This window comes from Anguilla rostrata, chromosome 5 (genome assembly GCF_018555375.3).
Source record: "Anguilla rostrata isolate EN2019 chromosome 5, ASM1855537v3, whole genome shotgun sequence".
NCBI classification, from domain to species: Eukaryota; Metazoa; Chordata; class Actinopteri; order Anguilliformes; family Anguillidae; genus Anguilla; species Anguilla rostrata.
This window is the reverse complement of record NC_057937.1, coordinates 64,375,038-64,390,017: the sequence shown is the minus strand read 5'-3', so window position 1 is coordinate 64,390,017 and position 14,980 is coordinate 64,375,038. Positions and strand designations below refer to the sequence as shown.

General features: G+C 48.5%; 1 protein-coding gene across 1 annotated transcript; it reads right to left on the bottom strand.

Annotated features, from left to right (window-relative positions):
* Positions 1–74: 74 nt before the first annotated feature.
* LOC135255991 (protocadherin-7-like) lies at positions 75–14,149 on the bottom strand. The gene is made up of 6 exons (XM_064337857.1): positions 12,607–14,149; positions 11,426–11,810; positions 10,541–11,070; positions 8,439–9,654; positions 1,336–1,540; positions 75–999 (listed from the first exon to the last, which is right to left on the bottom strand). The coding sequence occupies exons 1-6, from the start codon at positions 13,374–13,376 to the stop codon at positions 728–730; spliced, it is 3,378 nt and encodes a 1,125-aa protein (XP_064193927.1). The 5' UTR covers positions 13,377–14,149; the 3' UTR covers positions 75–727.
* Positions 14,150–14,980: the final 831 nt, after the last annotated feature.

The following is a 14,980-nucleotide window of genomic DNA, read 5'->3' as shown; positions in this document are numbered from 1 at the left end:
AGATGGACACAAACTCATAAGAATGCAGTAATAATCATAATCATTATTTTTTATTAAAAATTATATATTAAACAGAATTCAGAACCATGCCAGAATATATTTGCAAGTTGATTTACTGAATCAGGAATTTTATACACAGTAGTTATCAGGAAGAGAAATGAAGTTGAAGAATCCTGATAAAAGGTGCCAACAGCACAGAATTCCCCCTTCCCTCATTTTAGCATTTTCACATCTTTAACTCTTGTCACAAGCTGAAGTAAATTCACTCCAAACATGCAGCAACAGACACATATTTACATGTGCTAGCCATACAGTACCCCTCTAAACAACATGTACAGGATTCAGGAAGGGGAAAAAGAGTTGTCTCACGCACATGCACGCATGCATGTACGCACGCACACAAACTAATCGTGGATGGGGAAAAGGATAATTACACACAAAATTCACAAAGCTCTCTGTGGGAGGTACAGGTGACCTGTCACAGGTACAGCTCTCTGTGGGAGGTACAGGTGACCTGTCACAGGTACAGCTCTCTGTGGGAGGTACAGGTGACCTGTCACAGGTACAGCTCTCTGTGGGAGGTACAGGTGACCTGTCACAGGTACAGCTCTCTGTGGGAGGTACAGGTGACCTGTCACAGGTTCAGCTCTCTGTGGGTGGTACAGGTGACCTGTCACAGGTACAGCTCTCTGTGGGGGGTACAGATGACCTGTCACAGGTACAGCTCTCAGTGTGACAGTGTGTGGCAGGAGGAGGTCCTGATCCCCCCTGTCTGTGAAACCAGTGGGGATCCGCCCCCTGGCCCCCCCAGGCTGATGGCGCGTACGCTGTCATAAGACCATGAGGTCATCCTCTTGCTTGGTGAGGTCATTTTCCTGAGGGTGTGTCCCTGGCTGGGTGCTCCCCGGTTGGCAGGCACAGTTCTGGCATGCAGGCAGCAGGGGGCAGAGTGGGGAAGCTGATTTCCTGTCATCGTCACATCTGGCAACCTCCTGCTCTCTGAGAAACACACAAAAAACACTTTTACCTCCCATTTACACCAGCACAAACACATTCACCTCTCATTTACACCAGCACAAACACATTCACCTCTCATTTACACCAGCACAAACACATTCACCTCTCATTTACACCAGCACAAACACATTCACCTCTCATTTACACCAGCACAAACACATTCACCTCTCATTTACACCAGCACAAACACATTCACCTCCTATTTACACCAGCACAAACACATTCACCTCTCATTTGCACCAACACAAACACAAACACACTTACCTCTCATTTACACCTACATAAACACATTGTGTGTGTGTGTGTGTGTGTTTTTACCATTCTCACTGTCCTCTGTGTTTCCCACATTGCCATTAGATATGCTCTGCTCATGGTTTTCTTCAGGAGGGGCCAGGTCCGGCGGTGGGGGGGCCAAGGGGGTGGAGCTTGTGCTGCTGGGAGTGTCTGAGTCCTCCAACCCACTGTCATAGCCACTGGGGTCCTGAGACCTGCCCGTCACTGAAATAGCCACACGCCGCAGGGACTGAGAGAACCACAAAGTCAACCAGTTACATACTGTCACAAACCACCAATCACATTTCTCCGCAACCCACCAATCACAGTAGTGAACATGGTTAGAGAATGCTCACAGTAGTGAACACAGTTACAGAATGCTCCCAGTAGTGAACACAGTTAGAGAATGCTCCCAGTAGTGAACACAGTTAGAGAATGCTCCCAGTAGTGAACACAGTTAGAGAATGCTCACAATAGTGAACACAGTTAAAGAATGCTCACAGTAGTGAACACAGTTAAAGAATGCTCACAGTAGTGAACACTGTTAAAGAGCACTCAAGGTCTTTGCTGTCTTGGTAGCAGTAGGTTCCGTGTAAGTTTTAGAGCTCTGTGGCAATGGTATAATGTCTTATTAACAATTAAACAGGCCAGTAGAGTGTACTTCTGTTACACACAGTATATCAGCACCTGCCCTGCATGACCTCATCACTCCAGCAAATGTAACAGGTGAGAAGAGCCCTGAAAAGCTGAATTAATATTTCACAACAAAGAAATATAACATTCTATGTTAGGTTATGTTTGAGTGAGTTAACCAAAAATACCAGCCACAACAGAAAAATACTGTACTGTACAGAGAAAGAAGTCAACAGGAAAAGGAATAAATTAAATAGGGGAACGAGGAAGACATGAGAGAGGAGAATGAATGGAAAAGATAGTAGAAGGTAAAAGAGAAATACGAGTGGTAGAGTAGAGTTCATGTTAATTATTCACCTTTTGGTCACAGAGGGAAATGTTCTATAGTATTTCCTGTTGTATAAAAAGGCATGATAAGATAAATCCACCTATTTGAGATATCCATACTGCATTGTACTATACAGGTCTGTGCTCTCTATATCTATGTGAGAGTGTCGCTTTGCTGTGTGTGACAGATCTATGCTCTTTATTGTCACACTGGTGGATCTGGCAGGAACAAAGTCATCAAAAACTTACTCACAGTCAAGCCACTTCCTCTTATTTATTCCTACGTGTCTTCTGAGGGTTAGGGTCTGAGGCTGATTGCAGTTAGACCCACAGTGTTACCTTTGGCTTGCTCAATACAAGATCATTGTCTACTTTATTTTATTCATCCTTTATGTTTAACCAAAAATGCCCCAGTGAGATCAAAATCTCTTACAAGAGAGACAAATCGTTTATCTATCTGTCAAAATGTTATCATGTCTAACAATATTGATTTTTTTCGCTGCTATAACCGAAACCTGGCATATTGAAGGTGACTTAGTCCCCCTAATTGAATCTGCACAACGTAATTTTTCCTTTTACAACCAACAAAGGTTATCTTGAAGGAGTGTGGGATTATTATCATTTAGCTTTTTCTGCTCACTAATTTCCTTCTCATGGCTTCTCATTTTTGAATTACTGAGTTTGCTTCCTTATGCTAATCACATGAACAGAATTGCGCATAAAATTTAGTCAGCATTCATCATCTCATACACCGGGGATATGCACAAAAACAAGGTCTGCACATGTGACATGAATCCCATATTGTTTTTTCATAGGAACAGTTTTAAAAACAAAAGTAAAAATAATTTAAGAAAAGTTTTGTGAATGAGGCCCATTGTCTGCTCCAGTATGCAATTCAATGAATTTCCCAATCAAGCACTATCAAATTTAATAACAGGACTTTTAGCTGTTGGTGATTTGAGGTCTTGTGTGAAAATGACCTCTGGGGTGCGGCAGGGATCTGTTCTGGGACCACTCCTGTTCTCCATCTACATGTTACCCCTGGGGCATATCATTTACCCTTGGGGCATATCATCTGTAGACATAATGTCACCTCCTATTCTTATGCAGATGACACACAAATGTATCTGTCTTTCAACATGATAATAATAATAAGTGATAATAATCAGATAAACACTTCATGACTGCCTCACTGACCTCCAAAGCTGGATGACTCAAAATATCCTTCGCTAATAAACCCAAAATAGTGATTATTGGCTGACACCACGCGCGCCCAAATTATTAAGCAACTTGGGTGCACTGTCAACTAATATCACCCAGTGCTGCAAAAATTTTGATGTCTACTTTGAAAATCTTCTTAGCTTGGATAAGCAGGTTCAGGCAGTGATTCAGTCCTGCTCTTCTCACCTAAGGGGACTTTAAAATGGGTTCATTGGTTATCGCAAAGGAAGCTAGAGCGTGTCATTCGTATGTTAATCTTGTCAGGATTGGACTGCTGTAATTCCCTGTACACCTTCACAGAGTCTTCACAGATCACAGCTGGTCCAAAACGCTGCAGCCAGTCTCCTCACACAATGTAAAGAGAGAGAGAGCACATCACCACAATCCTAGCTTCCCATTCATTGGCTTCCAGTTCGTTTTAGGATCGAATTAAAAATTTTACTTTTAACTTTTAAGGCATGTTATGTGCTAGCACAAAGTTACCTTAATTAACTTTTAGCTCCATATGAACCACAGCACAATTTAAGAGGTTCTCCTCATCTTTCCATGGTCTAGACTGAAGACTAAGCATGGCTGGGCCTTCACTGTTGCCCTAGCCATTGAAATAATTTCCCTGAGGAGATCAGGCTGGCTAACTCACTAGCCTCTTTTAAACGTCTTTTAAAAACAACACTATTTAGGTGTGCTCTTACCAATTTTTTTACCAATTTTGTGTGGTGAATTTTATTGTGTATTTGCCATTTTTACCTATTATGTTTAATACACATTTAATCATTCTTACAATTTTACTGTGTACAATGATCATGATGAACTATGTAATTATGATTATTTGAATATCTTCAATCATCCCGTTTTTATTAATTTTATTATTATTTCTTAATCTCTGTTCCATTCTTCTCTGCTGTGCATTTGTATTCTGTCATATGAAGCACTTTGCAACTTTGTTTGGAAAGGTACTATAAAAATAAAGATTATTACTATTACTATCTGTGTGCAAGTGTCTCTGTGCTGAGTGAGGGCTCTGTATCCCTGGACTGTGAGGACACAGGTGCCTTTCTCATTGAATAATAATGCACTGGGGTTGAGTTTCCCATGAGCCTCGGGGCTCTGAATAGAGAATGTGCTGACTCTTCATTAGCATGCATGCTGCAGTGAAATCCAGCAGAGCCGAGAGGCTGCTGTATTCAGAGGGGAATCAGTGAGCACTCTCATCATGTCTGTATCAGGGCTAGCGTGTCTGTATCAGGGCTGGCGCGTCTGTATCAGGGCTAGCGCGTCTGTATCAGGGCTCGCGTGTCTGTATCAGGGCTAGCGCATCCATCTCAGGGCTTGCGTGTCTGTATCAGGGTTAGTACGTCTGTATCAGGGCTAGCGCATCTCTCTCAGGGCTCGCGTGTCTGTATCAGGGTTAGTACGTCTGTATCAGAGCTAGTGCGTCTGTATCAGGGCTAGCGCGTCTGTATCAGGGCTAGCGTGTCTGTATCAGGGCTAGTGCATCTCTCTCAGGGCTAGCGTGTCTGTATCAGGGCTAGCGCGTCTGTATCAGGGCTAGCGCGTCTGTATCAGGGCTAGCACAGCTCTCTCAGGGCTAGCGAGTCTGTATCAGGGCTAGCACATCTCTCTCAGGGCTAGCGTGTCTGTATCAGGGCTTGTGCGTCTGTATCAGGGCTAGCGTGTCTGTATCAGTGCTAGCGCGTCTGTATCTGGGCTAGTGCATCTCTCTCAGGGCTAGCGTGTCTGTATCAGGGCTAGTGCATCTCTCTCAGGGCTAGCGCGTCTGTATGAGGGCTAGTGCATCTGTATCAGGGCTAGCGTGTCTGTATCAGGGCTTGTGCGTCTGTATCAGGGCTAGCGTGTCTGTATCAGTGCTAGCGCGTCTGTATCTGGGCTAGTGCATCTCTCTCAGGGCTAGCGTGTCTGTATCAGGGCTAGTGTGTCTGTATCAGGGCTAGCGCATCTGTATCATTATTATTATTATTATTATTATTATAAATGTAATAATATAATAATTACATTTATATAGCACTTTTCCAAATGCTCAAAGTGCTTTACAGTGAAGGGGAACTCACCTCACCCACCACCAATGTGTAGCACCCACCTGGGTGATGCACGGCAGCCATTTTGCACCAGAACGCTCACCACACATTAGCGAAGGTGGAGAGGGAGAGAACATTTATTTAGCCAATTAAATATGGGGATGATTTTTAGTGGCAAGTTTTTGCGAGAGCCAGATCTGGGATTTGGCCAGGACACCGGGGAACCCCCTACTCTTAGCGATAAGTGTCATGGGATCTTTAATGACCACAGAGAGTCAGGACCTCGGTTTAACGTCTCATCCGAAAGACGGGCTAGCGTGTCTGTATCAGGGCTAGCGCATCTCTCTCAGGGCTAGCATGTCTGTATCAGGGCTATAACATCTCTCTCAGGGCTAGCATGTCTGTATCAGAGCTAGCGCATTTGTATCAGGGCTATAACATCTCTCTCAGGGCTAGCATGTCTGTATCAGAGCTAGCGCGTCTGTATCAGGGCTATAACATCTCTCTCAGGGCTAGCATGTCTGTATCAGAGCTAGCGCATTTGTATCAGGGCTATAACATCTCTCTCAGGGCTAGCATGTCTGTATCAGAGCTAGCGCGTCTGTATCAGGGCTATAACATCTCTCTCAGGGCTAGCATGTCTGTATCAGAGCTAGCGCATCTGTATCAGGGCTAGAACATCTCTCTCAGGGCTAGCGTGGCTGTATCAGAGCTAGCGCATCTGTATCAGGGCTAGAACATCTCTCTCAGGGCTAGCGTGGCTGTATCAGGGCTAGTAAGTCTGTATCAGGGCTATTGCGTCTGTATCAGGGCTAATGCGTCTCTATCAAGCTTTATGCTATGCTAAAACCCACTCAGGCTACACCTATGGCTAATAATCACACTGGCTATGGTAAATGGTAAATGGTAAATGGACTGCATTTGTATAGCTTTACAATTGATACCTCTCATTCACCAGAGCATTTAGGGGTTAGGTGTCTTGCTCAGGGACACTTCGACACGCCCAGGGTGGGGCTCGAACCGGCAACCCTCTGACTGCCAGACAACCACTATGGGTCATGGCTAACATTCCCTCTATATATATGGATCATACTGTGTGTCAGAGCATGTTTAACAGCACTGAGATGTGTGTGTGTGTGTGTGTGTGTGCGTACGCATACTTGTGTGAAGTCATAAGTTGAAAGGACAGCTGTGTTAGGTGATCCCATTTCAAACCTAGTAAATAAATGAACTCTGTTGAGAAAGGTGATCCCACTTAGGAAACTGCAGGAAGAGATACCCATCCCACAGATTACATCCCTCAGCCTAACCTGTCCCCACAGGTACTATACCTGTACTACACATATACCTGCCCTCACAGGTACTGTACCTGTACTACACATATACCTGCCCTCACAGGTACTGTATGCGTACTGCACATATACCTGCCCTCACAGATACTGTACCTACCTCTACTGCACATATACCTGCCCTCACAGGTACTGTACATTTCCTGCACATCTAGCTGCCCTCACAGGTACTGTACCTCTACAGCACATATACCTGCCCTCACAGATACTGTAACAGTACTGCACATCTACCTGCACTCACAGGTACTGTACGTGTACTGCACATATACCTGTCCTCACAGATACTGTACCTACCTCTACTGCACATATACCTGCCCTCACAGGTACTGTACGTTTACTGCACATCTAGCTGCCCTCACAGGTACTGTACCTCTACAGCACATATACCTGCCCTCACAGATACTGTACCTGTACTGCACATATACCTGCCTCCGTACTGCTCAAAAACCTGCCAGCAAACAGCAGCGTCAATACATTATTTCACCTACAAAGAACTGAAGCCCATAATGTGATACAGTCAGCCCCATCAGTGAGGTGAGCCCTATAATGTGATATAGTCAGCCCCATAATGTGACAGTCTATGCACTTGTTGTACGTCGCTCTGGATAAGAGTGTCTGCTAAATGCCTATAATGTAATGTAATGTAATGTAATGTAATGTGATAGTCAGCCCCATCAGTTAGCCCTATAATGTGATACAGTCAGCCCCATAATGTGATAGTCAGCCCCATCAGTTAGCCCTATAATGTGATACAGTCAGCCCCATAATGTGATAGTCAGCCCCATCAGTTAGCCCTATAATGTGATACAGTCAGCCCCATAATGTGATAGTCATCCCCATCAGTTAGTCCTATAATGTGATACAGTCAGCCCCATAATGTGATAGTCAGCCCCACCAGTGAGCCCTATAATGTCATACAGTCACCCTATAATGTCATAGTCACCTCTATAATGTGATACAGTCAGTCCCATAATATCATGCAGTCACCCTATAATGTCATACAGTCACCCTATAATGTCATACAGTCATCCCCATCAGTCAGCCCTATAATGTCATATAGTCAGCCCCATAATGTGATAGTCAGCCCCATCAGTGAGCCCTATAATGTCATACAGTCACCCTATAATGTCAGTCAGCCCCATCAGTGAGCCCTATAATGTCATACAGTCAGCCCCATCAGCGAGCCCTATAATGCCGTACAGTCAGCAGTCATATGCTTGGGCAGCTCTGCTATGAGCATTACTGAAATGAAGCAGGCAAAGACACAGGCCATAGTGACAGATGTGACCAGGTGGCAGGTTAAATGGAATCTAATGGCATTGTAAGCGATTGTGTTCCTCAGCCAATGAAAAGCAGAATAAGACAGGAACATCAGGTCTGCAGATCGGCTTTCTATCTGAGCAGCTGTGTAGCGACAGACTGACAGACTGATACTGTTTCTTCACATTGAATTCTATGAGCTCACATTGTTACTTAGATACCACTGAGTACACTTTCAGTAACTAAGAAATACATAAACACTCATGCATACACTCACAATGATGCATGCGCATGCACACACACACACACAGGAGGTTCTCACCTGTTTGCTGTACACATTGTCTGACTGGTAGCTGTGCTCTGGATGGCACTGGGTTGCCATGGAGACAAAGGTGTTGGCTGGAGGCAGGTGTGGGTGGGTGGGGTATGGGGGTGAGTGTGGGTGGAGCCGGAGGGCGGGGAGGGGGGGGGCGCAGGTGTAGTGTCGGGCCAGGTCAGGGCTGCCAGGGCCCTCTCTCACAGCACTGTACCGCCCCATGGCTCTCTGCCTGTCGTCCTCGGCGCCACACCGCTCTTCCTGAGGCTCCCTCCGCCCCACCTTGTACCCCTTCCTGCTTCTGGGGGCACAGTGATTCGCCATGACGACCAGCAGGATAAGCAGCAGCACGGCCACGCCCCCAGCCAGCGCCCCGATGGCCATGCTCAGGCCCTGGGGGTGGAGCCAGTCTGGGGGCTCTCCGGCCACGTCCTGGGACAGGGGCAGCAGCAGACTGCGGGACACGGCCATCTGCACCTGGCTGGCATTACTGAGGGTGTGATTGACATAGACGTGTACGAGCGCAGTGGTGTGGAGGGGGGGGGACCCCCCATCTCTCACCTGCAGCACCAGCCGGTGCAGCCCCACATGCCTCCGCTCCAGTACCCCCACCAGAGTCACAGCGCCCCCAACAGGGTCCACACTGAACAGGCCGAAGGGGTTCCCCCCAACCAGCCCAAACTGCAGCTCCGCATTCTGCCCTTCATCTGCATCCATGGCAACCACCGTCACCACGGTGGTGTGGGGGGGGCTGGAGGGAGGCAGCAGGCTGCAGGAGGTGTTGCCAGGGGTGATCACTTGAGGAGGGTTGTCGTTCTCATCGGTGATGAAGAGGGTGACGGTGGTGGAGCAGGATCTGGGGGGATCCCCACCATCCACCGCGGTCACCCCAAACCTGTGCACGGCCCGTGCCTCCCGGTCCAAGGCCCGTCTGGTGCAGATCATGCCCGTAGTGTTGGAGATGAAGAGCATATCCTCCTCTTCGTCCTCGTCCTGCACGATGAAGAAGCTCAGCGCCGCATTGCGGCCTTCGTCTGCGTCCGTGGCTGTCACCATGCCGATGGGACTGTGGGCCGGCAGGTTCTCGTGGGCGTAGAAGGTAAAGACATGGTGCAGGAAGGCGGGGCTGTTATCGTTCAGGTCCAGCACACGGACCAGCACAGGGACGAAGCTCTGCAGGGGGGGGATGCCCCGGTCTGTGGCCCACACCCGAAACTCATACCTGTGGGATTACACACCTGAAATTCATACCTGTGGGATTACACACCTGAAACTCATACCTGTGGGATTACACACCCAAAACTCATACCTGTGGGATTACACACCCGAAATTCATACCTGTGGGATTACACACCTGAAACTCATACCTGTGGGATTATACACCTGAAACTCATACCTGCGTGATTACACACCTGAAACTCATACCTGTGAGGTTACACACCCGAAACTCATACCTGTGGGATTACACACCTGAAACTCATACCTGTGGGATTACACACCCGAAACTCATACCTGTGGGATGACAGTGTGTGTGTGTGCATGCATGCATGCGTGTTTGTGTGTGTGTGTGTGTGCGTGCGGGTGTGTGTGTGTGTGTGTGTGCATGAATGCGTGCGGGTGTGTGTGTGTGCATGTTTGTGTGTGCATGCATGCGTGTGTGTTTGTGTGCATTTGTGTGCGTGTGCGTGCGTGCGTGTTTGTGTGCTTTTGTGTGTGTGCATGCATGCGTGTTTGTGTGTGTTTGTGTGTGTGTGTGTGCGGGCGTGTTTGTGTGTGTGTGTGTATATATGTGTGCGTGTGCGTGCGTGTTTGTGTGCTTTTGTGTGTGTGTGCATGCATGCATGCATGCGTGTTTGTGTGTGTGTGCATGCATGCGTGTTTGTGTGCGTTTGTGTGTGTGTGCGTGCGGGCGTGTTTGTGTGTGTGTGTGTGTGTATATGTGTGCGTGTGCGTGCGTGCGTGTTTGTGTGCGTTTGTGTGTGTGTACGTGCATGCGTGTTTGTGTGCTTTTGTGTGTGTGTGCGTGCAGGTGTGTTTGTGTGTGTGTGCGTGCAGGTATGTTTGTGTGTGTGTGTGTATATGTGTGCATGTGTATGTACAGTTCATACCTGTCCCCTTGTTCGCGGTCCAGCATGCTGTTGGCGGTTATTTCCCCACTCCAGGGGTTGATGGTGAACAGAGCGTGAGCAGAGGAGTCCAGAGAGTACAGCACCTCTCCGTTCCTCCCGCTATCCGCGTCCAGCGCCTCGGCGCGCACAAGCGTCTCCCCAGGAGCGTTATTCTCCGGCACCGCTGCCTCCAGCGCCCCCTGCAGGAAAAGGGGTGCGTGGTCGTTTACGTCCCCCACCTCCACCGTCAGAGAGCTATTTCCTGTCAGGGCGGGGCTGCCGGCATCCACAGCAACAATGAGCAGGTGGTGCTCCTTCGCTGCTTCGTAGTCCAGTGGCACTGCTGTGTGCAGGAGGTACTTCCTCCCATTAGCCCCGCCCACTGCCACACCTGCCATTCCACCTGCGGGTTTTAGCTGGAATGGGACATCCCCCACCAGAGTGCAGGTGACCTCCCCATTCTGCCCTTCGTCTCGATCCCACACCTGTATGAGCGCCACAGGTGTGTCCACCACTACATCCTCTGGCACCTGTGACATCAGAAGGAATATCATCAGATACAACACTCACATCACCATAGAAACCATTACTTGAGCTGTTGCTGTGATTTGCATAATCGGACTGCCCTAATGCAGTGAGTATTCAATACTGACCCGGGCTGCTCCCTAATGTAGTGTGTCTTCAGTACTGACCCGGGCTGCTCCCTAATGTAGTGTGTTCAGTACTGACTCGGGCCATGCCCTAATGCAGTGCGTGTTCAGTACTGACCCGGGCTGTTCCCTAATGCCGTGTGTGTTCAATACTGACCTGGGCTGGTCCCTAATGTAGTGTGTGTTCAGTACTGACTCGGGCCATGCCCTCATGCAGTGCGTGTTCAGTACTGACCCGGGCCAAGCCCTGGCGCAGCGGGATGCGGCCGATCTTGCGTATATCCACAGCGGGGGCGTTGTCGTTGAGGTCGCGCACATGCAGCAGCACAGAGGCGGTGGCGGACAGTGGCGGTTGGCCCCGGTCTCGGGCAGTAACGGCGAAGCGCAGCTGGCCGATCTCCTCGCGGTCAACGGGCTGCAGGACGCTGATCCAGCCGGAGCTCGGCTCCACCTGCAGGAACCGCCCTGCCACCTCCACCCCTGGACCCGGGGCCAGAGAGTACTCCACCTCCCCGTTCAGCCCGATGTCCAAATCCAGCGCTCGCACCCGCAGCACGGACACGCCCGCTGGGGTGTTCTCCTCCAACTGCCCCTCATACTGCGCACGCTCAAACCTGGGGCTGCACAGCACATGACTCCACAGTCAGATCCGCATGCCTCCCAAAAGCTCAAGCTCCCCTTAAGGGGAGGTACCACAGGTCAATGTGGAAAAAAAATCCTTTCCCCCAATCAAAATTATATTTTATATCACTGTACCTGTTGTTGTTGGTGTCAGTGACAGTGGTTAGTGGTCTGACTGTACCTGTTGTCATTGGTGTCAGTGACGGTGGTTAGTGGTCTGACTGTACCTGTTGTCGTTGGTGTTGGTAACGGTGGTTAGTGGTCTGACTGTACGTGTTATCGTTGATGTCGGTGATGGTGGTTAGTGGTCTCACTGTACCTGTTGTTGTTGGTGTCGGTGACGGTGGTTAGTGGTCTGACTGTACCTGTTGTTGTTGGTGTAGGTGGTTAGTGGTCTGACTGTACCTGTTGTCGTTGGTGTCGGTGACGGTGGTTAGTGGTCTGACTGTACCTGTTGTTGTTGGTGTAGGTGGTTAGTGGTCTGACTGTACCTGTTGTCGTTGATGTAGGTGGTTAGTGGTCTGACTGTACCTGTTGTTGTTGGTGTCGGTGACGGTGGTTAGTGGTCTGACTGTACCTGTTGTCGTTGATGTAGGTGGTTAGTGGTCTGACTGTACCTGTTGTCGCTGGTGTCGGTGATGGTGCTTAGTGGTCTGACTGTACCTGTTATCGTTGGTGTCGGTGATGGTGGTTAGTGGTCTGACTGTACCTGTTGTTGTTGGTGTCGGTGACGGTGGTTAGTGGTCTGACTGTACCTGTTGTTGTTGGTGTAGGTGGTTAGTGGTCTGACTGTACCTGTTGTCGTTGGTGTCGGTGACAGTGATCCTGAGGGAGGCCTGGGCAGTTCGAGGTGGGTCTCCTCCATCACAGGCTCGCAGGATGAGGTCGTAGGATTCCCGCCTCTCCCGATCCAGGTCGCCTTTAACGATCAGCTGTGGCTGCTTCCCCCCCTCAGGTGTGTCGGCAACCTGCAGCTCAAACACACTGCTCCGCCCCCGGCCCCGCCCACGCCCGTGCCCACCCCCCTGCAGCAGCTCGTAGCGCTGCACGGCGTTACGGCCGAAGTCGGGATCTGTGGCCGTGGGGAGCAGGTATAATGTGCCGATAGGCTGGTTCTCCTCCACAGACAGACTCAGTACTGGGGAGGGGAAAGATGGCGTGTTGTCATTAATGTCCAAAATGACCAACCTCCCCTCTAGAAGGTTGACCCAGCTCTGCGCTGGCCCAATCACAGACACCTCAAACTCTATGAAACATTCTTTCTCATCAAACACCAGCTGACACTGCTGGAGTCTCTCCCTGTCAATCCGCTGACTGCTTGTGCTCAGCTCTCCAGTGAAGTTGTTGATTTTCAGGTAGTCGAATCCGGACTCCAGTGAGAAAGTGACCTCCTCAGACCCCACTGCCACCCCAAGGTCGGAGGCTACGTTGCCTATGCGCAGGTTGCGCGGTCCCTCCTCGGCAGCGCGGTACAGCAGCACCTGTTTGGCCGCCAGCCGCGTCAGCAGCAGCGGCAGCACGAGCACACAGCTGTGAAACAATTCCTCTGCAGCTCGCTGCCGCATGACTCCGCTCTGCGACAAGCCTCTAAATCACAACGAGGAGCCGCCGAAACCGAGGGTCAGTCATTCAAAACCACTACTGTTTATTTTTTCCACAACGATTTCTCTTTTTTTAGGTTGGACTCGTTCTGCAAACGTGTTTAAATTCATTTTATAAAACGAAAATCTTCCATCCAAGAAGTTAAGCTCGGCGATATCCTATTCATCACAAGGCACACGTTCACTTCAGTCCTTATCCGGAGACTGGTGCACCCTACGTAGCAAAGTCTTCGCTGGTGCCTTATGAACGGATACCGAATATAATTAACATTTTTGTTGCAAATTCTCCGTAGTCTCGCGTAAATACCCACATTATTTTGTGTATGTCAAAGCGCAAATCGGTGATAGATGTAAAACACGATGCCAGCGTCAGTATCAGATAGGCTAGTAAATTCTTTAAATCTACAAGTGGAAATATATCCAAAATAAGAAATATACGTTTGTCAATAATAATCCTGTTACACAGACGTTTCTTGTTCTTAGGAGCTGTCCTTACACATCAGTGAGCCCCGTATCGAAAAAAACTAATTCCCTTCGATTTAACAGAGTAGCCTACGGTTTGTTCCAGATTCTCAAGTTGCTGGAGGCAAAGACAAATACGTCGGAAGGACAGAAGAAACACAGCATTTCCATGCAACGCCTGTTTTAATAGTGGTCCCGTGAAGCGTGTTTCTCAGTCCCGCAGTTAGTATCCCAACCACTTCTGTTCACCTGCAGCCGCCGCGAGTCTCTCTCTCTCTCTCTCTCTCTCGTCCACACACGCGCGCGCGCGCGCGCGCACACACACACTGCCCTGCTTTGTCTTACGCGCAGTTTTTGATGCGCACATTACTTTAAACTGAGAACTACGCGAGACAGAAACTTGCAGGGATGCGTCGCTAGTAGTAATTTTACAATAGTTACGAGGTTACGAGGCATATATATGTATATATATATATATAACTTTAATTGGCTTTCTTACATTGTTTGGGGGGGGGGGGTATAAAATCAGACTTAGATATTTCTCCATTTCTCCTTCTGGTCAATATCTCAACTAGCGTAGAAACACGTCAATATCAACCTTACAGTAAATCAGTTCTGATTCCTGAAATGTGGTGTGTGTGTGTGTGTAATTGCAATTTTAAATAGTCCCTTTGTAAAACAGTCTCTGCACTGGTGGGCTTTAGAAACGCGTCGTATTCGGTGTGGCGCATGCCGCGGTGCCCTCTGCTGTCTCATAGCCAGTGGTGCAGGGAAAGAGAGTCTTGCTGGTGACGTCAGAGCGTGAGTTATTAGCCTGTTGGATCTGCGTACTCACGGATTTGAGTGGAAAGGCTGTGCAGACACAGAAGATTTATATAAATCAAACTATTTCCGCTATATTGCAAAGGGATGTGTTTGTCAACACAGTAAATAAATCTCTGGCACTGCTTTAGTGTGTCACTGGGACTAGGCGCACAGTCTTAGATAGACATGATGTTCTGCTTGTATCAGTGTATCAGTGTGATGTGAGTTTCTCTGTAGATATCAGACATGGTATCATTAGGACACTGTGTGTGGAGAGAACAGTCACTGCATTTCTTTTATTT